The following is a 21,693-nucleotide window of genomic DNA, read 5'->3' on the forward strand; positions in this document are numbered from 1 at the left end:
AGAAGCGAAAGGCACTTTCTTCAAAAGCAGGTGGCCACAATAAATAGCAAAAACCTTACTTGCTAAATAATTTTCCATAATATTAAGATTGAACAAAATAGTGACACAAATATTGAAAAAGTAAATACAGTCACGAGTAAACATTGAATACTAAATTATTACTAAAACAGTTCAATGAATCTTGAAATAAATAATGAATCACCGTAGTTTAATGAATACTGAAACGAATAATGAAATATTTAAGTTATTTAAGTTATAAACATTGAAATCATTTTTTAAGACTCTAACATTTAGAGAATAAAACAGTGATGTATTTTAATTTAAAATTCGCAACCACGTCGCTGGCGAAAAACCCTGTAAAGAGGCAAATATGTTGACATAAAGTATCACTTTATCATGTCAACTGTTAATAATAGAGAAATACATTTGGAATACTGTCCAACCAACAACATGGTGTCAGATGTGAAAACAAAACCAGCAACAAAAGTAAAATTCAATACATCTCTCAAGTTCATATTTGGGAACTAAAATGTTTGTTCATGTGCATCTTAGGTTTTTCTCTATGTTTAGAAGAAGATAACAATGATTTGCATCGCAAATGGCGACATCTGTCGGTGAGTTGGTGACAGTGCTCCACACAGCCAGCAGCCAATCATATCACAGCGGGGTGTGTCCTGTTCTTCCGCTTTCGTGACGAACAGACTGCCATTTTCTCGAAGGAAAAAAACGACGCCATCTTTCATTCGTCTCGTCGAACAAAGAGAAGCTCACGAGTTATCGCCAAGCAAAGACCAAGTGCGGATTTGTTGAGATTGGCGTTTGAAAATGTGTGCTAGAACGACACCCAAGTACAAAGAGGAACTTTGTGAAATAAAAGAAGAGAACGAGCAACATCTTCAACTGCTGGACGAAGTTTGCAACCAGCTTCGTGTTGTGCCACACAAAGCAGGTTTGTACACGTCTTACTCTCATTTGCTTTGTAAAGAACGACTTTCTATCGTTAAAAATATGCATCACAACATTAAGTTGTTTGGGGGAATGCGTTCAAGGTTATTGCCGTTTTATTTTTAATTATTGCCTTTTACCTGCAGGTCTGCTGAACATTTGTTTATGCCAAACGAAATCAGTGCAGAAAATGGATGCCAAAGAATAACCAATAGTGGGGGGGTAAACTCCGTGTTTTTTTTCCCCATTTTAAAATTCGAACTGATTGTTTAACATTTTACATATTCCGGTATTTATATGTTGTTAAAGAAATTAAGTTTGTCATGTCATCATGTTTCAAAACTATGCTGACAGATGTCGTGTATTTTTATATCCACACTGATAAAAATTTTGGGGCTGATCTACTTAGAAAATGTAAGGTAACCTTTTGCATCACACATTTATGTTTATAAAGCAAGGACAGTGCTTGTTTCATCTACTTAATTTCTTGTGCATAAGAAATCGGTTTTGTAAAGTCTACTTAATTTTACAAGTCAAGTTAGTTTAAATTTTGCAAGTGAAGTCAACTTAATTCTGCAAGTTTGTTAACTACATTACTTCAGTAAATGCAACCTAACTATTCAAGTTAACTTGCTTGCAAAGTTAAGTAGACTTTACTTGCGAAAATAAAACTAACCTGACTTGCAAAGTTAAGTGGATTTTACTTGCAAATCTAATTTCTTCCACACAAGAAATGAAGTAGCCTTTACAAAACAATCCTTGCACTATCTACATAAAAATGTGATGCAAAAAGTTACCTTACATTTAGTAAGTAGATCAAGCACACCATTTTGTGTCATGCTGGGTCTACTTTAAATATTAAGTATGTGACACCTGTTGGGCAATCATCCACTGATCACTCAAAATATGTTTCCAAGGCCAAGGGTCAACATGACTATGAATGAATTCCAACAACTGATTAATCAAATAATTGGTAACAATTAAATTATAAACTATTTTTGTAAAGGACAAACAGGCAATCATTAGTTGCGGCCCCAACACTACATATGAACAACATGTGTCAAACCATGCATGTATAATTTTGTGACTTAATTCAAAACAAAACTTGGAATTTCTTGAGTTTATAGAAGCATATTTATTTGACAAGAAAATATTTTTTGTTATGAACAGTGAGGGTGAAGGTAAGACGTGGCAAAGTTAAATACATTGAAAGGACATGTTCATTCATAATAGATGTTTGTCTCAAAAATTAACTCACCTAATATCCGTTCATCTAACACCAACCAAACATCCATTCTATGCTTGTGGACGTTTTTATTAAATTCTGTTAAAAATAATTATAATTTTGTCACCATTTAAATAGCGAAATCTAAGATCATAAAAGAATGAATGCATGTTCCGTGGAATCTGATTTGTCAACACGGAAAAGCTCTGAGTGATGAAAACGTTAACATATGGTTCAGGAACAGGTATCTTTGACGGCAAAAGTCTGACTACGGTAAACAATTGATAATTAGACCTCAATGAAGTGATTGTGCAGTTGAAAAAGTTCATATATTGACTGTGCAAAGCTAAAGTGAGAAACTAGGATTAACTCTTTGGCAAACACGAGAACGTATTCAGTCTCGAGGAAGACTGAACGCAGTAAAATTGCAATAAGAAGAACAATAAACCAGCCCAGAGTGTTACAATGTCCTGGAAACAAAAGTTTGGGATTGCCCCTGAGGGTGAAATTCCTCTCTGAACTCCTCCTTTGTGCCCCCGGCAGCAACTCATGAAACAGGGAAACTGATAAAAGATACAATTTTGTTGAAACAGAACATGCAAGGTTAAAGGTCATGCAAAACGAAAAAAAAAAACATCTAATGTTCCGTACTTCAGTTTGGCGACGGATGTACAAGGGTAATTCAATTAATGAAACGACATTTTGAGATGGAAATGACAGGAATATGATGAATTATCATGTTATGAGGGGACTTTTCATATACAGTTAATTAATATAAATTAAATTAGAAATTTTTAGTCTGCGGATATTCCACTTCAAATTATACTGACTCATTGGTTGAGGAAAACGGGGTTATATTAGTTCAGTGGTTCTCAATTATTTCCTGTCACGCCTCCCCCCTACCAAGAAGAAAATAAATTTGCGCCCCCCCCACTACAGTTTTTTTACATTTCGTACTCATGTACATGTTCTTTGTATATTAATGTTGGATTGTCAATAAAATATCCCTTAACAAAGATAAATTGATTAAAAAAAATATCATTTTGAGAACGACTATTGTGAGGCTCTCGAAACTCAGCACTCTGTGGTGCGAATATTGATGGGATGATAAATATTTACTATACGTTTTTGTTTAGTTTTTTTTACTTTATTAACATGAACAAACCAAACAGTTATTAATACGTACATAATATAGAAAAGACAAAAAGAGCCAGGGGGATTTCAAACAAAAATTCTATATAAATAACATAAAGCACCAGTTTGAATATGTTGACTATACATTTTTTTTTATTTTTATAATCCGTTTGACGTCAAACGGCTTCGTTGTGATGACGTCAGCCATTTCCGTGTTCCAGCCTGAGAGCGTCTGCTAAATTGCTCACGTAGCCATCGTCTTATTTTGTTTGGATACGTAATGGTTGCAATACAACATTTCTGTTCATAGCTGCTGGCTCTCCGCCCGAACGCGGTTTGAGTCAGACTTCTTTTCAAAGTCGAGCGTCCATCGAAGCAATTCATTTTAGCGATTAGCGCGCTTAGCGCCTCCTTGCTCGCTCAGCTGCTGCGCAAGATAGCTTGGCGCGGGGCATTTAAGGAGCGGCGAAAGAAATCACTTCCGGGTCAACGAGCGATGGGGCGACGTTTTTTTTTTTTTAATCAGTACTGCGTGACAGGGCAACACATTTTTTTAAAAACCAGTACTGCGTGAACTCGGGGCACAAACAAAATTGACGAGCTCAAACTTGTTGCCTGAGATCGAATTTTTTGGTCCCAAAACCATGCAAATCATGTTCCCCAGGGTCCCACGCGCCCCCCTCAGCATCGCACCGCGCCCCACTATTTGAGAATCACTGTATTAGTTGGTTAAAAAAGAGGAGCTAAATTATAGTTGACGTGTTCATGGGGATTGAATATGAATCATAAACAGAAGACAAAACCAATTGGCATTTGTAAAATATATGTAAAATATTAAGTTTGTGAGCTCTTATGGGAGACGGGGCGAGACGTGAATGGATTGAAGCTTCCGCCAGTGACCCGTCCAATAGTGTCACCACCACACAGCTGTGCCGAGTGGCCGTCCTCGAGGGCGTGCGCCTCCCAGTTACTGACATCAAGCGTAACAGTCCGTCAATGAGAAACTGCTAATCAGAATGAGTAGAACCCCCGTTTTTGCATCGATGAAAGAAAATATTGTATTGGATGTAGAAAACGAATTGTTACACTCGCGGGTTCAAGGGGCCAAGAGTGCTAATTCACAGGGAAAGGAAAAAAGAATATGGGAAAAAAAATAAAATAAAAGCGGGGGGAAGCAGCTAATGCAGCATCCGACGCATGCAGCTCCCATTGCGTCTGCTCTTTCCGTTTCCGCTGCTCCTTGGCCAGGTTCTGGTGACGCAGTGCCACAGCAGGATTGTTGTCCGCACCTGCCGGTCAACAAGGTCACGTAACAGAAGTAGGGTGGTTATAGACATGGGTTGTGAGTGGGACGTGCTCTTGCTGTGGGGTCACTGGGTGATGAGCGGTCCAAACCGAGCCACTTCCTGAAATGTGCCATCCTGTGGTCCAGCGCCACGCCAGTCACAAAGAGGTCCACTAGCACAGGGGCGCCATCGCTAGCCCCTCCTCCGACAACGCTTCTATGGCTTCCAAACGCACACTTGACGCACGATTGATGGACAACAGTTTATGATGGTGGAACAAGATATTCCACGCTTTGCAAGCTTCTTCTGCATATCCCAATGAGCAACAATACTGTCAGGCTTGTAGAACTCTTGAGATTGGCTGAGTCACTGCCAAGGACCGAACCCGCACCTGTGAAACACTGGAATTCGAGTGGGACTGAATTTCCAGAAGGGACTGAATATGACTGTGCGCTTCCGCCGGGGGAAGCATATGTTGTCCTCCGTTCCAGTCGACTGGGCAGCTCTGAGACCAGGGTCTCCATCCTCCCGCAGCTGGTACGTCCTGTTCCTGCTCTGGTCTGCGCGGTGCAGCCGCCTCCACCCATTCAAACTACCAATTGGTCCTTTGCATTGAACACTGAGTTCTGATTATTTGGTTTGTCAGGATGCATTCACCCAATTCCGAGGGTCAGAAGTGCATCTTGCATTAGGATTGTGTATTTGTGATGTCTACCGGTGCTGCCTCGCATGTGTGCCTTGCCCCAGAGCAGAGGAAACGCTATGAATTGTCTCTGTTCGCGGAGCCACAAATCACATTAACTATCGGTGCGCATCGTCATACTAAAGATTTCGGCCCATTGGTGAAGACTTTTGGCAGAGTTAATTTCAGATGTAGAAACTCCGTCACTAGCAGGGTGTGGTGTTTCAGCACCCATTACGAATTCTTCTGTTACGGAACATTTTCCGAGTTTCTCGACACGAGGGTAGACAGTGAATGGGTCACTCTGAAGCGAAAGCTCTGTTTGCGTCTCTGCCAGAGGGGTTGTGGACCCGGGGTCTGACTGATGTTGTGCTCTGCTCCACTGCTTCTCCAATTTGTTTTTGCTATATCTGCGAAAGTTTTTATATTATTGTGAAAGAAATTAAGTTTGTCATGTCATCATGTTTCAAAACTATGCTTACGGGTTAATAGAAGGTCACAAAAACATGGACCTCTTACACAGGAAAACGTGAGTTCAGTGGTAACAGAGTTGTGTCTATGCTGGCAGTTTAGCAGGAAGCCACAAAAACAGATGCACGTCTTGAACCGTGTTCGACAGGAAACCGTTCGCGTTTAACAGAAGTGTGACCCAAACATGTCTTGTAAGCTGAAACCGTTCGAACAACAGGAAGAGTGTGGACGGGTGTGATAAAGTCAAAGTATTCGTGTTTTTCCGTTCTTTATGAGTTTGCATATTCAAAATGCTTTGCTGTGCTTCAATAAAACGCTGCACAGGAGTGGGAAAGCTTTTCTCTTTGGCGGACTGCTCCTCGCAAGTGACAAAGACAATCTTGGCTGGGTGATACATTTGTGCAGGCTTGTCTCGTTTTTTACAATAACTTCTCTGACATAACTAGTTCAAGCAATTCCTTATGGAATGATTCAACCTGACTCTAAAAAATGTGCACACTGCGGCAATAAGATCAATGGCGGTTGATGAATTTTAGTGGATAAAGCACAAAGGATTATTTTTTTTTTAATAAATCAAGTACGTATTGGTCTTATTTATGAAACTTTTACTGGCTCTGTCAATGAACCTCCGGTGGCTCTGCACAGTTTTGTGCACGTGTGCGTAGTTTCACCTCATCCAAACATTTAAAATACATTTAATGCATTCATCCAGGGTTGCACGGATCTCATCAGAGAACAAGCGCATGCTGCAAGGAATGCATCTGCATCTTTGGCTTACTATGGGCTTAAAAAGGGAGTACGCCACAACCCCCTTTTCTACCAACAAGCCCAGGAACATTTCGTTCCTGGTAATAAAGTTCCTGTGGCTCAGGTGGTTTGCATCTCATAGTTCCTGGTAATTTATCCAAATCACAATGATGATGTATCAGTGGGAGGTCTTGTGTTACTTTGTTACTCATTACTGACACCCTTTGGCTGTTAAGCATCATTGCGGTTACAAAATAATTCAGTGAACTCATAATATTTTGGTGTATCTTCGTCAAATTAGAATACATATTGGATAACTTTAAAATATACAGTCATTATTCAAATATGTCAATACGAAAGTCAGAGTGAAAGTGTTGTTGCTTAATGCTTACGTGTAGGGATTTTTTCTCTTCAAACGTAATTTTGTTTTAAATTTTATTGAGAAACAGAATTTTTATTAAAAAAAAAGTAAAAAAGGGGAATGTTGGAATGTACTAGCAGGCTGAAAGTCATTTTGGGGGAAAAAAACAAAAACAAACGTAAATCATGCAATAAATAGTGACTATGATGCCAGAGCCCCTTTAATTCTTTTTGGTATTCAGATTATAATGGAAGCAAAAAGTACCCACGATGAAACTATCTCTAAATGCAAAATGAATTACTTGTAAACATATTTAACTTGAAGGATTCCTATTTTATCAATGACATTATGTTGCGATGGCCCCCAGTGGTCTGCATCAATATGTTAGGGTCCCACAACAGGTGTTCCATCAGACGCACACAATAGCCTTCAGATCGCTTCCAGAAACGCCTGTGACTATGTCCGGAATGAAATCGAGCATCAGCCACAACATGCTTCCTTTTTAAATGCTTGTGTATCACTGTTGTGCTGCTAAAGGGAGGTTTACATCGTAGGACGTAATTTTGTGAAATGCCCCCATGGTCCGGTCCAAATCGGGGTCGCACGCATTGTTCCGTGTTCGCCAGGCACAAGTCAAGGTAGCTCGGTAGAAACAATATAAGACAAAGTGGTGAGGTTTGACCTGACCAAACCAAATTTGTCTATTTGTGTCCCACAGACGTCAGTGAAAACGATCTATGCTCTGTGAAAGAGGAGCCAGATTTGACTCGCATCAAAAAGGAGGAGGAGGAGGAGGAGATCAACAAGTCACCAGTGAACGTTGTCCCTATAAAGACTGAAGATGAAAACAAGGATGAGAGTGAGGACAACAGAGGGGCGGAGCCTGCAAGCAGCAGTTCAAGTCATCACGTGACAACAGAAGGTGATGAAGACCACTGGGGGCCATCACAAGCACACAATGAGGACACATTATCAGACGCTCGTGACGATGATGATGATGATGATGGTGATAATGGGCAAGCCAAAGGCGAAAGGGCATGTCACACTGACTCATTAACTTCAAAGTTGTCTTTAAAAGGGCCCAAAAAAACACACAGTAGAGAAAAACCATTTTCTTGCTCGGTTTGTGGCAAAAGCTTCCTGCATAAGTCAATGTTAACAATGCACACAAGAACACACAGTGGAGATAAACCTTTTTCATGCTCAGTTTGTGGAAAATGCTTCTCTCAAAAGGGAAATTTAAAAAAACACACAACACATTGTGGAGAAAAACCTTTTTCATGCTCAGTTTGTGGTAAAAGATTTTCTCTAAAATCAACTTTAACAAAACATAGAAGAACACACAGTGGAGAAAAACCATTTTCTTGCTCGGTTTGTGGCAAATGTTTCTCTAAAAAGTCACATTTAAAAACGCACACAAGAACACACAGTGGAGAAAAACCTTTTTCCTGCTCAGTTTGTGGAAAATGCTTCTCTCAAAAGGCACATTTAACAGAACATACAAGAACACACAGTGGAGAAAAAACCCTCGCCTGCTCAGTTTGTGGCAAAGGATTCTCTCTAAAATCAACTTTAACAAAACATAGAAGAACACACAGTGGAGAAAAACCATTTTCTTGCTCGGTTTGTGGCAAATGTTTCTCTAAAAAGTCACATTTAAAAACGCACACAAGAACACACAGTGGAGAAAAACCTTTTTCCTGCTCAGTTTGTGGAAAATGCTTCTCTCAAAAGGCACATTTAACAGAACATACAAGAACACACAGTGGTGAAAAACCGTTTTCATGCTCCGTTTGTGGGAAATGCTTCTCGAGAAAGGCATATTTAACAGAACACACAAGAACACACAGTGGTGAAAAACCTTTTTCCTGCTCAGTTTGTGGCAGAAGCTTCTTTGATAAGCCAACTTTAACAAACCATAGAAGAACACACAGTGGAGAAAAACCTTTTTCCTGCTCAGTTTGTGGCAAATGTTTCTCTAAAAAGTCACATTTAAAAACGCACACAAGAACACACAGTGGAGAAAAACCTTTTTCCTGCTCAGTTTGTGGCAAATGTTTCTCTAAAAAGTCACATTTAAAAACGCACACAAGAACACACAGTGGAGAAAAACCTTTTTCCTGCTCAGTTTGTGGAAAATGCTTCTCTCAAAAGGCACATTCAACAGAACATACAAGAACACACAGTGGTGAAAAACCGTTTTCATGCTCCGTTTGTGGGAAATGCTTCTCGAGAAAGGCATATTTAACAGAACACACAAGAACACACAGTGGTGAAAAACCTTTTTCCTGCTCAGTTTGTGGCAGAAGCTTCTTTGATAAGCCAACTTTAACAAACCATAGAAGAACACACAGTGGAGAAAAACCTTTTTCCTGCTCAGTTTGTGGAAAATGCTTCTCTGTCAAGTCAACGTTAACAAGCCACACAAAAACACACAGTGGAGAAAAACCCTTTTCGTGCTCAGTTTGTGCCAAGAGTTTCTCTGTAAAGTCAAATTTAACAGCGCACACAAGAACACACAGTGGAGAAAAAACTTTTTCCTGCTCAGTTTGTGCCAAGAGTTTCTCTCAAAAGTCAAGTTTACAAAGCCACACAAGAACACACAATGGAGACAAGCCATTCAGTTGCAGCGTTTGTGCTAAAAAATTCTCCACTAAACATAGTGCTAAGAGACACAATTGTGCTGGTGACAATAGCAGCGATCCTTGAAGCTTAAAAAACTACCCAAAGAAAACTGAAGGAACCGACTCTTTGTGGTAAGATGTAAATGTGATTTTGAATAAAATATGAAATATTGAATTTTGCAAAGCTCTTTTATTGACACTAAGCCAATGTGATCATTGCCAGAAGAACCATTGTGTCCGAGTGATGATGATTTTTGTTGTTTTTATATTTGTAAGATAAGCTGAAGACCACAATCACCTCAAGTAACCTTATGTAATCAGTTTGTGTATTTCTAAACATGTTTTTATACACTAATTGTATTAATAATTGCACACGCACACACACACTTACATTTTTGCCTCAGAGATAGGTTTTGTTGTCTAATCTAAACTTTCGTTATGAGTTAAGTTTTTATTTCCTTGCTTTCATTGTAAGCCATGATGTGCTAGTTTCAGTTTCGTTATGACTCTCCTTCAAGCTCTAATAAAAGACGAGGCGGAACGGAAGAGAGGCGAGAGGGTGCGCAGAGCTGAACTGAGTGAGGCGCCTGTCTGCTCCTGGTCTCTCTTCCGCTCGCGACCGGTAAAAACGAACAACCTTGCTTGGTTCCTTTCTGGCCTTGGCCATTTCAATAAACTCTCCCAAAAGGCGTCAGGACATTTAAACCTATCTGGTGCCCGAAAACCGTGAATCTCGTCCGGACGGATGTGACCGCCGTGGGACCCTCGGACGCCACAGAATCTGACGTCAGCGCTTCCCCGTTGAGGAAGCGGGTCTCCGAACTCCTGCGTCGGCCACCTGCCCGGAGACGATTCCCTATCGGACCAGGCTGACCCGGAAGGCAACCAGGTATTGTGTTTCAAATTATTTCGTACCACCATTTTAAAATGTTAAATGACTAAAACAATTGGCAGGGGAATTGAAAGTTAGTGAGTGGGACTAGGCGCGCGCGGGGCCGGGTCCCTAGCCGTTGACCAGTACGGTGTGATAGACTGGATCGTGCTAGTCTAAGCAGTTATATCAATGGAATTAGGCCATATCTCATTGAGAAACTGGGTTTCCCTTGCGGATAGCACGATAGTGTAAATTAAGGGTTCTGTGGTCCCTCTAAAACCGAATCGTGTTATTCAAGGAGTTACATAAATGGTATTAGGTCGTAACTCGTTTAGAAACATGTTTTCTCTGTGCGGATAACACGGTCGAGTAAATTAAACGTTTCTCGGTATGTCGAAAACCTCGAGGAAGTCTACTCACAATTTCACATTAAATTTAGGAAATAATAAAATAAGGCGTTATTTTCGGTGGTTTTTATTATTTTTATTTGAATTTCTTTGGTAAACAAACTGCACGTTTGACTGAGAAGTGATTTAAAGTTGATACTTTGTGTGTGCTGATCTGTGGCTGCGCAGCTGTGTGTGTGAGAGAGAGAGAGAGAGAAAAAAAAGAGGTTAGTGGTTGAGTGTGAGTAAAAGTAACGGACTTCAGACAACAATGGAAAATAGGTCAAAACGTGGCCAAAGAGTTGAAAGTAGATTCAGATGTGAAGTTATGAACGGGTATGACCCGGATTGTTGCCAATTTCTGGAAAAGTGAGTGAAGAAATATGACTCTAAGCCACGCCTGAAGGATCAGGTTTCGAAGCAGTGAGAAGAGAATTGGTGGAAAAAAGAAAGCCGACGATAAGAAAGGGGGAAAACACAACATCACGTGCAATGTACATTTAAATTTTGTGTGTGAATGTTTGCGCAAACCGTAAGTAAAGTGAGTGAATGGTGTGATTGGGGATTACAAATACCATTTGGTATTTTATTCCCATGTAATACAGTCGGGTTATAAAGAGACTGTTGTGGATGCAGAGGCAGGAATCCTCCACCTGAAAAGGTTGAAGTGAGAATTACCACAACAGGAAATTTGAGTTGCTGTCTTACTAATAAGAAACCAGTTTTTAGAACACCCGAGGTGTTGACAAACTGGACCAAGTTTTCTAAAACAGGGATATTAGGTAGTAAAATGAAACCCAGAAATATGCTGCAGTGTAAGGATTGGACGCATGTGAAAAAACAGGATCTTAATGAAATAAAATAAAGATTTGGGTTCAATGGAAAATTAAATATATTTAATAAAAATTCAGAGGTTGGTTAAAAACTCACAAAAGTACTATATAGTACCGCCAGAATTAATAATCATAGACAAGACAAAGAAGAACTCTAAAAAGATAGAGAAATCTAAAAAACAGACACATTGGTGCGTTGCTTTGCACTTGTGGCAAAGGGTGCACTAGCCCGACTGGGATGCGCATATTTAAAATTAGGAGAGATATTAGTTGAATTAAAGGACTTATTATTGGCGAAAGATAAAGATACATTGTGTTGTTGTTATTTATAACATATTCTTATTGTTTGTAGCTGTTCAATGTTGAGAATTGTGTGTGTCATTTTGTGGGCCCGTGTCTACGTTTGTGTCTGTGTGTGTGTCAAAATGTTAGAGTGATAAAAGTGGTTGGAATTGTGCTAAAAGGATTGATGAAGTAGAGAAAAAATGGAATCAATGATTAGTAACCAACAAAAGGCTACTTAGGAGTGATGAGATCTTATTGAGGAAAATAATTCCAAAATTTACAAAAGAAATCAATAAAGGGGAAGACTTGCGGAAATACATTTATTCCAATTTGAAAATAAAATAAAATAACTTTTACGATGGGACAGGCTCAAAGAAATGAGAGAGAAAACTTGCCTGATGTGCGTTTTATGAAAAGATTGAACCTAGACGCCGAGGTTGATTTAGGAAGATGAGTGAAGATAAGGAAAAACAAAGAAACAGGAGCGAGAGGAAGAAAAAAAAAGGAAGGAAATAAATGCACCAGCTGATTATCAAAGAGTTAACAGTTCTGTTAAGAGGTCCCAAGTAGGGGGAGGAAGTCAGAGAGAGAGTTTGGTGATTGAAGTAGGTGTGACTTGAACAGATGGATGAGGATAAGAATTAGATTCTGCTTTAAGGATGAATTGAAGAAATAAATATTTTATATTTCATATTTCAGTTGATGATGTTTGTATTAAGATAGACCAGAAATTGAATGAAATGCAGAGATAGAAATGACACAGGAAAAAAGATAATAATTTGATTAGAAGGGCTATAATTTTCATTAAGGCAGAGAAGAAATCAGAGACTACAAATAACATTGATGTGTAGTTGTTCACTTTGAGGTAGAACTGGTTGAAGTAAAATGTGACAGGGTTCGCCGTTCGGCGAAGAGGAGGTGGACCCAGAAAGCGAGGAAGCCGGGAAACGGATACACTTAAAGGGAATTTATTAAATGAAACAAACAAGGACAAACAACGTGGCGTGGACAAACTAAACGTGACTAAATAGAACGAAAGAAGACAAGTGACGAGGATCGTGACAAAACACCAGGGACCGGGGGCATGAGCAGGGGGCATGAGCATGGAGCATGGAGCAGGAGCGTGGGCATGAGCGAGGCTGGTTGTCGAGCCCCGCCGAGACAGGAACGTGGAGCGGCGACTGGTCATCGAGCCCCGCCGAGACAGGAACGTGGAGCGGCGACTGGTCGTCGAGCCCCGCCGAGACAGGAACGTGGAGCGGCGGCTGGTCGTCGGACGCCGCCGAGACGGAGACGGGACGCGGTGGATCGCCGGACGCCGCCGGAGCAGGGACGAGACGCGGCGGTAGGTCGACGAATCCCACCGAGACAGGAACGTGGAGCGGCGGCTGGTCGTCGAGCCCCGCCGAGACAGGAACGTGGAGCGGCGGCTGGTTGTCGATCATCGCCGAGACAGGAACGTGGAGCGGCGGCTGGTTGACGAGCCCCGCCGAGACAGGAACGTGGAGCGGCAGCTGGTCGTCGTCCACAACGTGACTTGGGACGGCGGGGAATTGTTAACCGCCGTCGAGGCAGGAACTTGCGACAGGTGCAGGACGAGCGCCGTCGGATCGAAGACCTGAGGCGGCTGCGGGACGTGCTCTGCCAGAACAAGGACTTGGGACGGGCGCAGGACGTGCTCCGCCGGGACATGAGCTTGAGGCGGACGCAGGACGTGCTCCGCCGGGACGTGAACTTGGGACGGATGCAGGGAGTGCTCCGCCTGAACGTGGACTTGACCTGGAGACGGACGCAGGACGTGCTTCGCCGGGACGTGAACCTGGGACGGATGCAGGGAGTGCTCCGCCTGAACGTGGACTTGACCTTGAGACGGACGCAGGACGTGCTCCGCCGGGACATGAGCTTGAGGCGGACGCAGGACGTGCTCCGCCGGGACGGGAACTTGGGACGGACGCAGGGAGTGCTCCGCCTGGACATGGACTTGAGGCGGGTGCAGGACGTGCTCCGCCGGGACATGAGCTTGAGGCGGACGCAGGACGTGCTCCGCCGGGACGTGAACTTGGGACGGATGCGGGATGTCCTCCGTCTTAACGTGAACTTGGAACGGACGCACAGCGTGCTCCGCTGGATCGGGAACTGGGAGCGGATGCAAGACATGCTCCGCCGGAATGTGGACCTGGGGCGCTGGCAAGGCGCCGGGACGGGGCTCAGCAGCTGGCGGGAAGCCGGGACGGGACTCAGCAGCTTGCGGGGAGCCGGAACGGGACTCAGCAGCTGGCGGGGAGCCGGGACGGGACTCAGCAGCTGGCGAGGAGCCGGAACGGGACTCAGCAGCTGGCGGGGAGCCGGGACGGGACTCCGCAGCTGGCGGGGAGCCGGGACGGGGCTCCGCAGCTGGCGGGGAGCCGGGACGGGACTCAGCAGCTGGCGAGGAGCCGGGACGGGGCTCAGCAGCTGGCGAGGAGCCGGGACGGGGCTCAGCAGCTGGCGAGGAGCCGGGACGGGGCTCAGCAGCTGGCGAGGAGCCGGGACGGGGCTCAGCAGCTGGCGAGGAGCCGGGACGGGGCTCAGCAGCTGGCGAGGAGCCGGGACGGGGCTCAGCAGCTGGCGAGGAGCCGGGACGGGGCTCAGCAGCTGGCGAGGAGCCGGGACGGGGCTCAGCAGCTGGCGAGGAGCCGGGACGGGGCTCAGCAGCTGGCGAGGAGCCGGGACGGGGCTCAGCAGCTGGCGAGGAGCCGGGACGGGGCTTCGCAGCTAGGGAGGTGCCGGGACGGGGCTCAGCAGCTGACGGTGAGCCGGAGTGGGACTCTGGAGGTTGCAGCTGGTGAGGGACCGGCACTGGAAGGTGCAGCTGACGAGGGAGCGGCGTGGGTTGCTGCAGCTGACGTGGAAGCTGCGTGGGTTGCTGCAGCTGGCGTGGAGGCGACGTGGATTGCTGCAGCTGGCATGGAGGCGACGTGGGTTGCTGCAGCTGACGTGGAGGCGGCATGGTCTGCACAGCTGGCGTGGAGGCGGCATGGGTTGCTGCAGCTGACGTGGAGGCGACATGGGTTGCTGCAGCTGACGTGGAGGCGACATGGGTTGCTGCAGCTGACGTGGAGGCGGCATGGTCTGCGCAGCTGGCGTGGAGGCGGCATGGGTTGCTGCAGCTGACGTGGAGGCAACTGCGGGCCGGGCGCAGCATTCGGACCGGGCGCAGCCGAGGCGGGGGACCTGATCCCCGTCCGCCTGCCGCCATATAGGGGATCAGGGGAATGGGAGACGCTAGGGACCGAGACTAGGGGTGCTGGTGAACGTGAGCTATGAGACGAAACGGGAACGTGACCAGGTGCGGAAACCGATGGGGGACGAGGTGTACGTGAACTGTGAGACGCAACGGGAACGTGACTAGGTGCAGAATTTGACGGGGGAAGAGGTGAACGACGTGGCTGTGACTTGCGCGACTCGGGGAGTGGAGCACGCATGGTACCGTGGGGAGTAGCCGAACCCCCACTGAGGCGCCATCGTTGGCCGCCACGTGGGGGTGCCCGGAAGGCCAACCGGGTGCCCCAGTAAGGGCTCGCGGTGGCAGAAGGGGAGAAAGGGTCAACCCGAAGGGGTACCCAGAAGTCATCGTCCGAGGGAGAGTCATTAGTGAATTCCGACTCTGAGTCGTCGTCTGAATCCGAGTCGGGTTGCACGGGAGGAGGCATGACGGAGGGGTACGCATTAACGGGATCGTGAAACAAGAAGGGTGAAACCGATGTGGAACGAAAAATGGAACCTACATGGAGGATACGGGGTTGGTCGGCAGGCGGAGGGGAGTCGTCGGAGCGACGACGACGGCGACGCCGCCGAGAGCCTCCCGCTGGGTCCGGATGAGGTCGGAACATTCTGTCAGGATTCGCCGTTCGGCGAAGAGGAGGTGGACCCAGAAAGCGAAGAAGCAGGGAAACGGATAAACTTAAAGGGAATTTATTAAATGAAACAAACAAGGACAAACAACGTGGCGTGGACAAACTAAACGTGACTAAATAGAACGAAAGAAGACAAGTGACGAGGATCGTGACAAAACACCAGGGACCGGGGGCATGAGCAGGGGGCATGAGCATGGAGCAGGAGCGTGGGCATGAACGAGGGCATGAACGAGGGCATGAACGAGGGCATGAGCGAGGGCATGAGCGAGAAGGAGGGTGGTCGTGAAAGTCCGTAACAGGGCGTAGCAGGACAAATGTTCCGACGCCAAGCTGTCGGCCAGGGGTGGATAAATAGTCCGGTAATTAGGGGGAGCAGATGGGAATCAGGTGCGTGATGGTTGACAGGGAACAGGTGCGTGGCTGGTGGAGACGGAGTGCTGAGGGGAAACGCCCCTACTCAGCTGACAAACATAAACAACGTGCACATGGCAGGGAGGTGACGAAAACAATAACAAAAAACACAGACATGCCCGACACGGGTCATGACAAAATGAGTCACAAAATTAGAAAAATTGGAAATAAAATAGAATTAACATGTTCACTTTTGTAATAAGAAATTTGTGATTAGGTGAAAAAGAAAAAGAAAATTACAGGCTTTTCAAATAAAACTATAATTTAAATTGGACCTTAATATCAGAGTCAATAAGCAAGCGCCATTAACGCATGCAAATTATTTGGCATCGGGTGACGTTTATCAACGTTTGCTGACAGACTTTACGTCGATATCGACTCCCGCTTTTTCCACCACCGACACAAAGCACGACGGGGTGGAGCATTTCATTCCCACGGTTGGCCCGCCAGTTTTTGCCTTGACGCGTCAAATTGGCTATTGCGAAAGGGGAGTTTGCTACAATGGAGCGTTTGGGGATTGTGAGGCGTTTGAACAGTCCGTGGTCCTCGCCCTTACACATGGTGCCTAAAAATGATGGTTCTTGGCCGCCTTGTGGTGATTTTTGTCTGCTTAACAATGCGACCACGCATGACCGTTAACCCATTCCACACATTCAAGATTTTTCCGCTCGTTTGGCAGGCACCGCCATTTTGTCGAAAGTGGACTTGGTCCGTGGTTCCCACCAAGTGGCTGTGCGGGTGGACGATGTGCTCAAAACCACGGTGATAACTCCGTTCGAGCTTTTTGAATTCCTGCGCATGCCTCTTGGACTGAAAGGGGCAGCACAGACTTTTCAAAGATTGATGGAATCTGTGATGCGCGACCTTCACTTTGTGTTCGTATATCTCGACGACGTTCTGGTGGCCAGTCCTTCACCAGAGGGAACATCTGTCGCACTGAGCAGAGGTTTTCAAGCATCTTGATTCGCATGGCCTGATCGTTAACCCAGCGAAATGTCAGTTTGGTCTGCCTGAGCTCGATTTCTTCGGCCACCGGATTTCAGCACAGGGCGCGTTCCGCTTGCCCGCCAAGGTGAAGGCAGTGGTGGAGTTCCCTCGGCCAGCCTCGGTTAAGGCGCTGCAGGAGTTTTAGGGCATGGTTAATTTTTATAACCGGTTCCTTCCGCGTGCAGCCCACCTCTCGCAGCCTCTTTACGGTGCCCTAAAAACAAGAAGGCTAACAATCCTATCGAGTGGTCTCCGCAGCGGGAAAAGGCTTTTCGACACGCTAAGGACGCCCTCGCAGGTGCGACCCTCCTATAGCTTTAGGGGCAGTAGTTGAGCAGCTCGTGACGAATGTTTGGCAGCCTCTTGCGTTTTTCCATCGTAAGCTGCGGGATAACGAGCGCAAGTATAGCGTTTTTGACCGAGAGTTGTTGGCATTGTACCTTGTGACGCGCCACTTTCGTTTCCTTCTTGAGGGATGCCGTTTCACGGCTTATGTGGCTCATAAGCTACTTACATTGGCAATGTCGAAGGTTACTGAACTATGGTCGGCCCGCCAGCAACAGCACTTAGCGGCCATTTCTGAGTTTACGACAGACATTATGCACATGGCTGGTAAATGTAACCCTGTAGCTGATTGTCTATCGCGCGCGATCGTATGTCCAGTCCAGCTCGGGGTTGATTTTTCAGAAATGGCTGCCGACCAGTCCGATGATCATGACACCCGCAACCGCAAGACGGTGAGTACGGCTCTTAAACTTGAAGTAGTGATGCGTGGCGGCGGCCCTGCTGTCCTCTGTGTGGCAGACATTAGGACTATGCCTCTCACCCAGCAGGCATAGTGCTTGGGGGCGTGTTCATGAAAATGTTTTTTGGTGCAAATTTATGATTGTGCATTATTCTCTTGTTGCTAGTCTTCAAATGAAGGCCAGTTTCCAGTCAGACGTATTTGTATTTTGTATTTGTTTTTATTTTTTGAAAGTATACAGGGACAGTGCATATTAATCAAACAGTTTCCTGTAAATATGCCAGATTGTAGCCAATGGTTAATTTGCATCCGTTGTCCCTGTAGCAGGTTGATGTTAGACTGTACAATAGAAAACATATAACTTTAAAATACAGTACAGTTTCAAGAAACACACTGTTGTGTCGGAATTACTCTCAGACTACGACGTGATGATCGACTCGTTTTATTTCCATCACGGACCACAACAACGCCACGTCACCACAAAACACACCCACTTCCGGGGTCCACTGTACCCAACCCTCTTCACGGGCTGTCCCCGCATATGCCCGTACATAACATTTACCCCCCCTTTTGAAAAACCCTTGAGGAGCGTATGTATCAAAAGAATCAAACCCAAACGAACCGGATGAAGTCAATGCTGGCTCCCATCACAACGCATGCAAAATACTGTCACCAACCGGCGATACTCGAAACGGACATTACTCCAAAACATAGTCTCTCAAATGCCTCGGCTTCATCCGCACACGAGTTGGGCGGGCCTCTGGGCCAGGGCAAGCCTCCAGCTGTTCAGGTGGGTGGCCGGCTGCATCCTGCCGCTGTTCATCAGGAAAGGTGCAGTCCTCAAACATGGATGCTGTGTCCTCCAAACCTGCGTCGGCGCTCGAGGGCGGTGCCACCTTCCGAAGGCGACTGGCATGCCACCGTGACCCGTCAGTGAGCTTGAAAGTGGCCGGCCCGAGTTGGATGGCGATCTGCATTGGTGCGGACCAGAATGTGAGTAGTTTGTGGTCTCGGTTAGGCCGGCGAATCCGGACCCAGTCCCCCGTTGTGAGTGCAGGTGTCCTCACCCTCCGTCTCCTGTCGAACCGCTGTTTCATCTGACGCTGCATCTCCGTGACTCTGGCGCTGCAGCCGGGCGTCGCCCCTGGTGTGGTGACCGTTGGGGCCCGCAGCCGGTTCAGAGGGAGCTGAAGTTCCCGGCCTATCATCAGGAGCGCTGGGGAACTGCCGGTAGTCGAGTGTGGCGTTGCTCGGTAGTGGAGGAGGGTGCGGAGCAGCGCAGCTGAAAACTGTAGTCCATCTGCTAGGTGAGCCCTGATCCCGTTCTTTAAGGACTGGTTCAGACGCTCGACCCCTCCGTTAGCTTCCGGATGGTAAAAAGATGTGCGGATGTGTCTGATCCCTTTCTCCTCCAGGAAGGCGGCAAACTCCGCCGAAGCGAACTGTGGGCCGTTATCCGTGGTGATAGCGTTCGGATGGCCCCACCGAGAAAACACAGATGAGAGAAAGTCTATGACCACCCGAGTTGTGACAGACCCTGTGGCAACCACCTCCGGCCACTTTGAATGGAGGTCATATGCCACTAGGAGGAATCGTTGATGGTGCGGGACACCGTGAAGCTCACCCCAGATGTCAAGCTGAATGTGTTCCCATGGTGCGGCAGGCCACTGCAAGGGCTGCAGGGGTGGCGTGGGCGGTGGTCCCGTCTTCCCACTTACCAGGCAGGCTGTGCAGTCCTTTACCATTGTTTCTATATCACGATCTATGCCAGGCCACCACACCAGGTCCCTGCAGCGGCACTTCACCTTGACAATCCCCAGATGGCCCTCGTGTGCCATGGCCAGGACACGTAGCCTGAGGTCACTGGGAATGACTGTGCGCAACCCCCGAGCCACGCAGACGCCGTTCCAACAGGTCAACTCATCCCGGACCCTGTGAAAGGGTGCCAACTGCTCCGGGACCTTGGCAGGCCACCCTTCCCGGATGTAAGTACGGAGCTGGCAAAGTGCAGGGTCCTTCTCTGACGCCATCTGTAGCTCCTCCAAGGAGACAGAGGCCTGGAGTGGGCCGTGGAGCATGAGGATGAATTCGGACTCCATCGCGTCCCGGCTTGAGTCGGACTTTGGGTCAGGGTTTGGGGAATCGAGTGCTGGGACAGGGTTGGCGCGAGAGAGCAGGTCTGCCACGACGTTTTCCTTGCCAGGAGTGAACAGAGTGGTGAAGTCGTATGGCTGGAGCCTCTCCGACCAGCGGTAGATCCTCAGCGGCTTGCGACCCGATCCCGATGTGGCGAGCAGGGCAGTGAGAGCCTGGTGGTCGGTTCTCAGAGTGAAATGGCGTCCGTATAAATATATATGCCATCGCTCACACGCCCAGACGCAGGCCAGCGCTTCGCGCTCGCCCACTGAGTACTTCTGTTCGGCCGTGTTGAGTGACCTAGAAGCGAACGCCACCGGGCGCTCCGGGCGCTCCGTGCCTCCTTGGATCTGGGAGAGCACCGCCCCGACTGCTGTGTTAGACGCATCGCATGTGACGAATGTCGGACTCTCCAGGTCGAAGAATGCCAGCACCGGTGGTGAGGTGAGCTGGGTCTTGAGTTGGCGGACGGCTGCGGAGCAGGCCGGAGTCCACTGCCAGACCGCGTCCTGTTTCAGGAGCTCGCGCAGCGGCGATGTCGTCTCAGAGTACCGGGGAAGGAAACGCAAGTAGTACGCCGTCATCCCCAGAAAAGACGACAGTTGGGCTGGACACGACGGCTCTGCCAGGCGCAGGACGGCCTCCACATTGGACTGTAGCGGGCTGAGGCCCGCGGCGGACAACCGGAACCCAACAAACTCGATGACAGGGGCTGCAAACGTGCACTTATCTTCGTTCAGAGTGAGGCCGTGGCTGCTGAGGACCTCCAAAACCCTCGCCAGTCGCCCGTCATGGATGGCTGGTGTCGCCCCATGGACCACAATGTCATCCAAGAAGACCACCACGCCCGGGATGCCAGCGAAAATCGTTGACATAATTTTTTTAAAACAGCTCGGGGCTGAGCTGAGGCCGAAGGGCATCCTGGTGTAGCGGAACACCCCATCGTGTGTCACGAAAGCTGTCAGGTTGCGGCTGTCTGGGTGTAAAGGGACCTGCAGGTAGCCTTGGCGGAGATCCAGCTTCGTGAAGACGGACGAGTTGTAGAACTGTGCTGCTAATTCCTCCACCGTGGGTAGCGGGTAGCGGTCCGGGACTACTGCCTTATTCACCGCTCTGAGGTCAACACACGGACGCAGGCCCCCAGACTTCCTCTTCGCCACCACCAGGTTTGAGATCCAGGGAGAGGCATCAATGCGCTCTATGATGCCCGCATCGGAGAGTTTCTGCAGCTCGGCAGTTACTTGGTCGCGCAGGGCGAGGGGCAGTCGGCGCAGGGGCGCACCCCCGGTCGGAGGAGAGGCTGATGGTTGAAGGCGGTGAGGCAGCCCACACCGCTGAACAGATCTAGCCTGTTCTGGCGCCACGGTGAGATGACAGAAAGGATGGTGCCTCCCACACTGTCCAAGATGGCGAAACCCAGCTCGCTAAACAAATCCCAACCCATGAGATTGGCCCCGTCGAGACACTTGAAAGGTGAATGCGGGAAGAGTCTTCGTCCCGTAACGAACAGCCACCGTGATCGTGCCAGCCATCTTAATCTTTGAGTGTCCATAGCCATACAGATCCTCGGCGCTACCAGTGCGCGTCCAGTGTGGGAAGAGACGACGGACTGTTGTAGCGTTCAACAGTGACCTGGAAGCCCCCGTATCCACCAGCAGTGGGAGG

General features: G+C 47.3%; 1 protein-coding gene across 3 annotated transcripts in view; it reads left to right on the forward strand.

The window, feature by feature from the left end:
* Positions 1-590: 590 nt before the first annotated feature.
* Positions 591-21,693, forward strand: part of LOC148342459 (uncharacterized) — a 299,864-nt gene continuing 278,761 nt past the window's right edge. Inside the window, exons 1-2 of one of the 3 annotated variants that reach the window (XM_088288806.1) lie at positions 719-949; positions 7,570-11,382. In XM_088288806.1, coding sequence (XP_088144932.1) covers positions 826-949; positions 7,570-9,560 — 2,115 coding nt within the window. In that variant the 5' untranslated portion in view covers positions 719-825 and the 3' untranslated portion in view covers positions 9,561-11,382. Of the gene's footprint in view, positions 950-7,569; positions 11,383-21,693 lie in introns of those variants that run through there. The other 2 variants (XM_088288807.1, XM_088288808.1) reach the window with 2 other exon arrangements.

Source organism: Idiotropiscis lumnitzeri, chromosome 2, assembly GCF_059441095.1.
Source record: "Idiotropiscis lumnitzeri isolate Australia: NSW breed Sydney's pygmy pipehorse chromosome 2, RoL_Ilum_1.0, whole genome shotgun sequence".
Lineage (NCBI taxonomy): Eukaryota > Metazoa > Chordata > Actinopteri > Syngnathiformes > Syngnathidae > Idiotropiscis > Idiotropiscis lumnitzeri.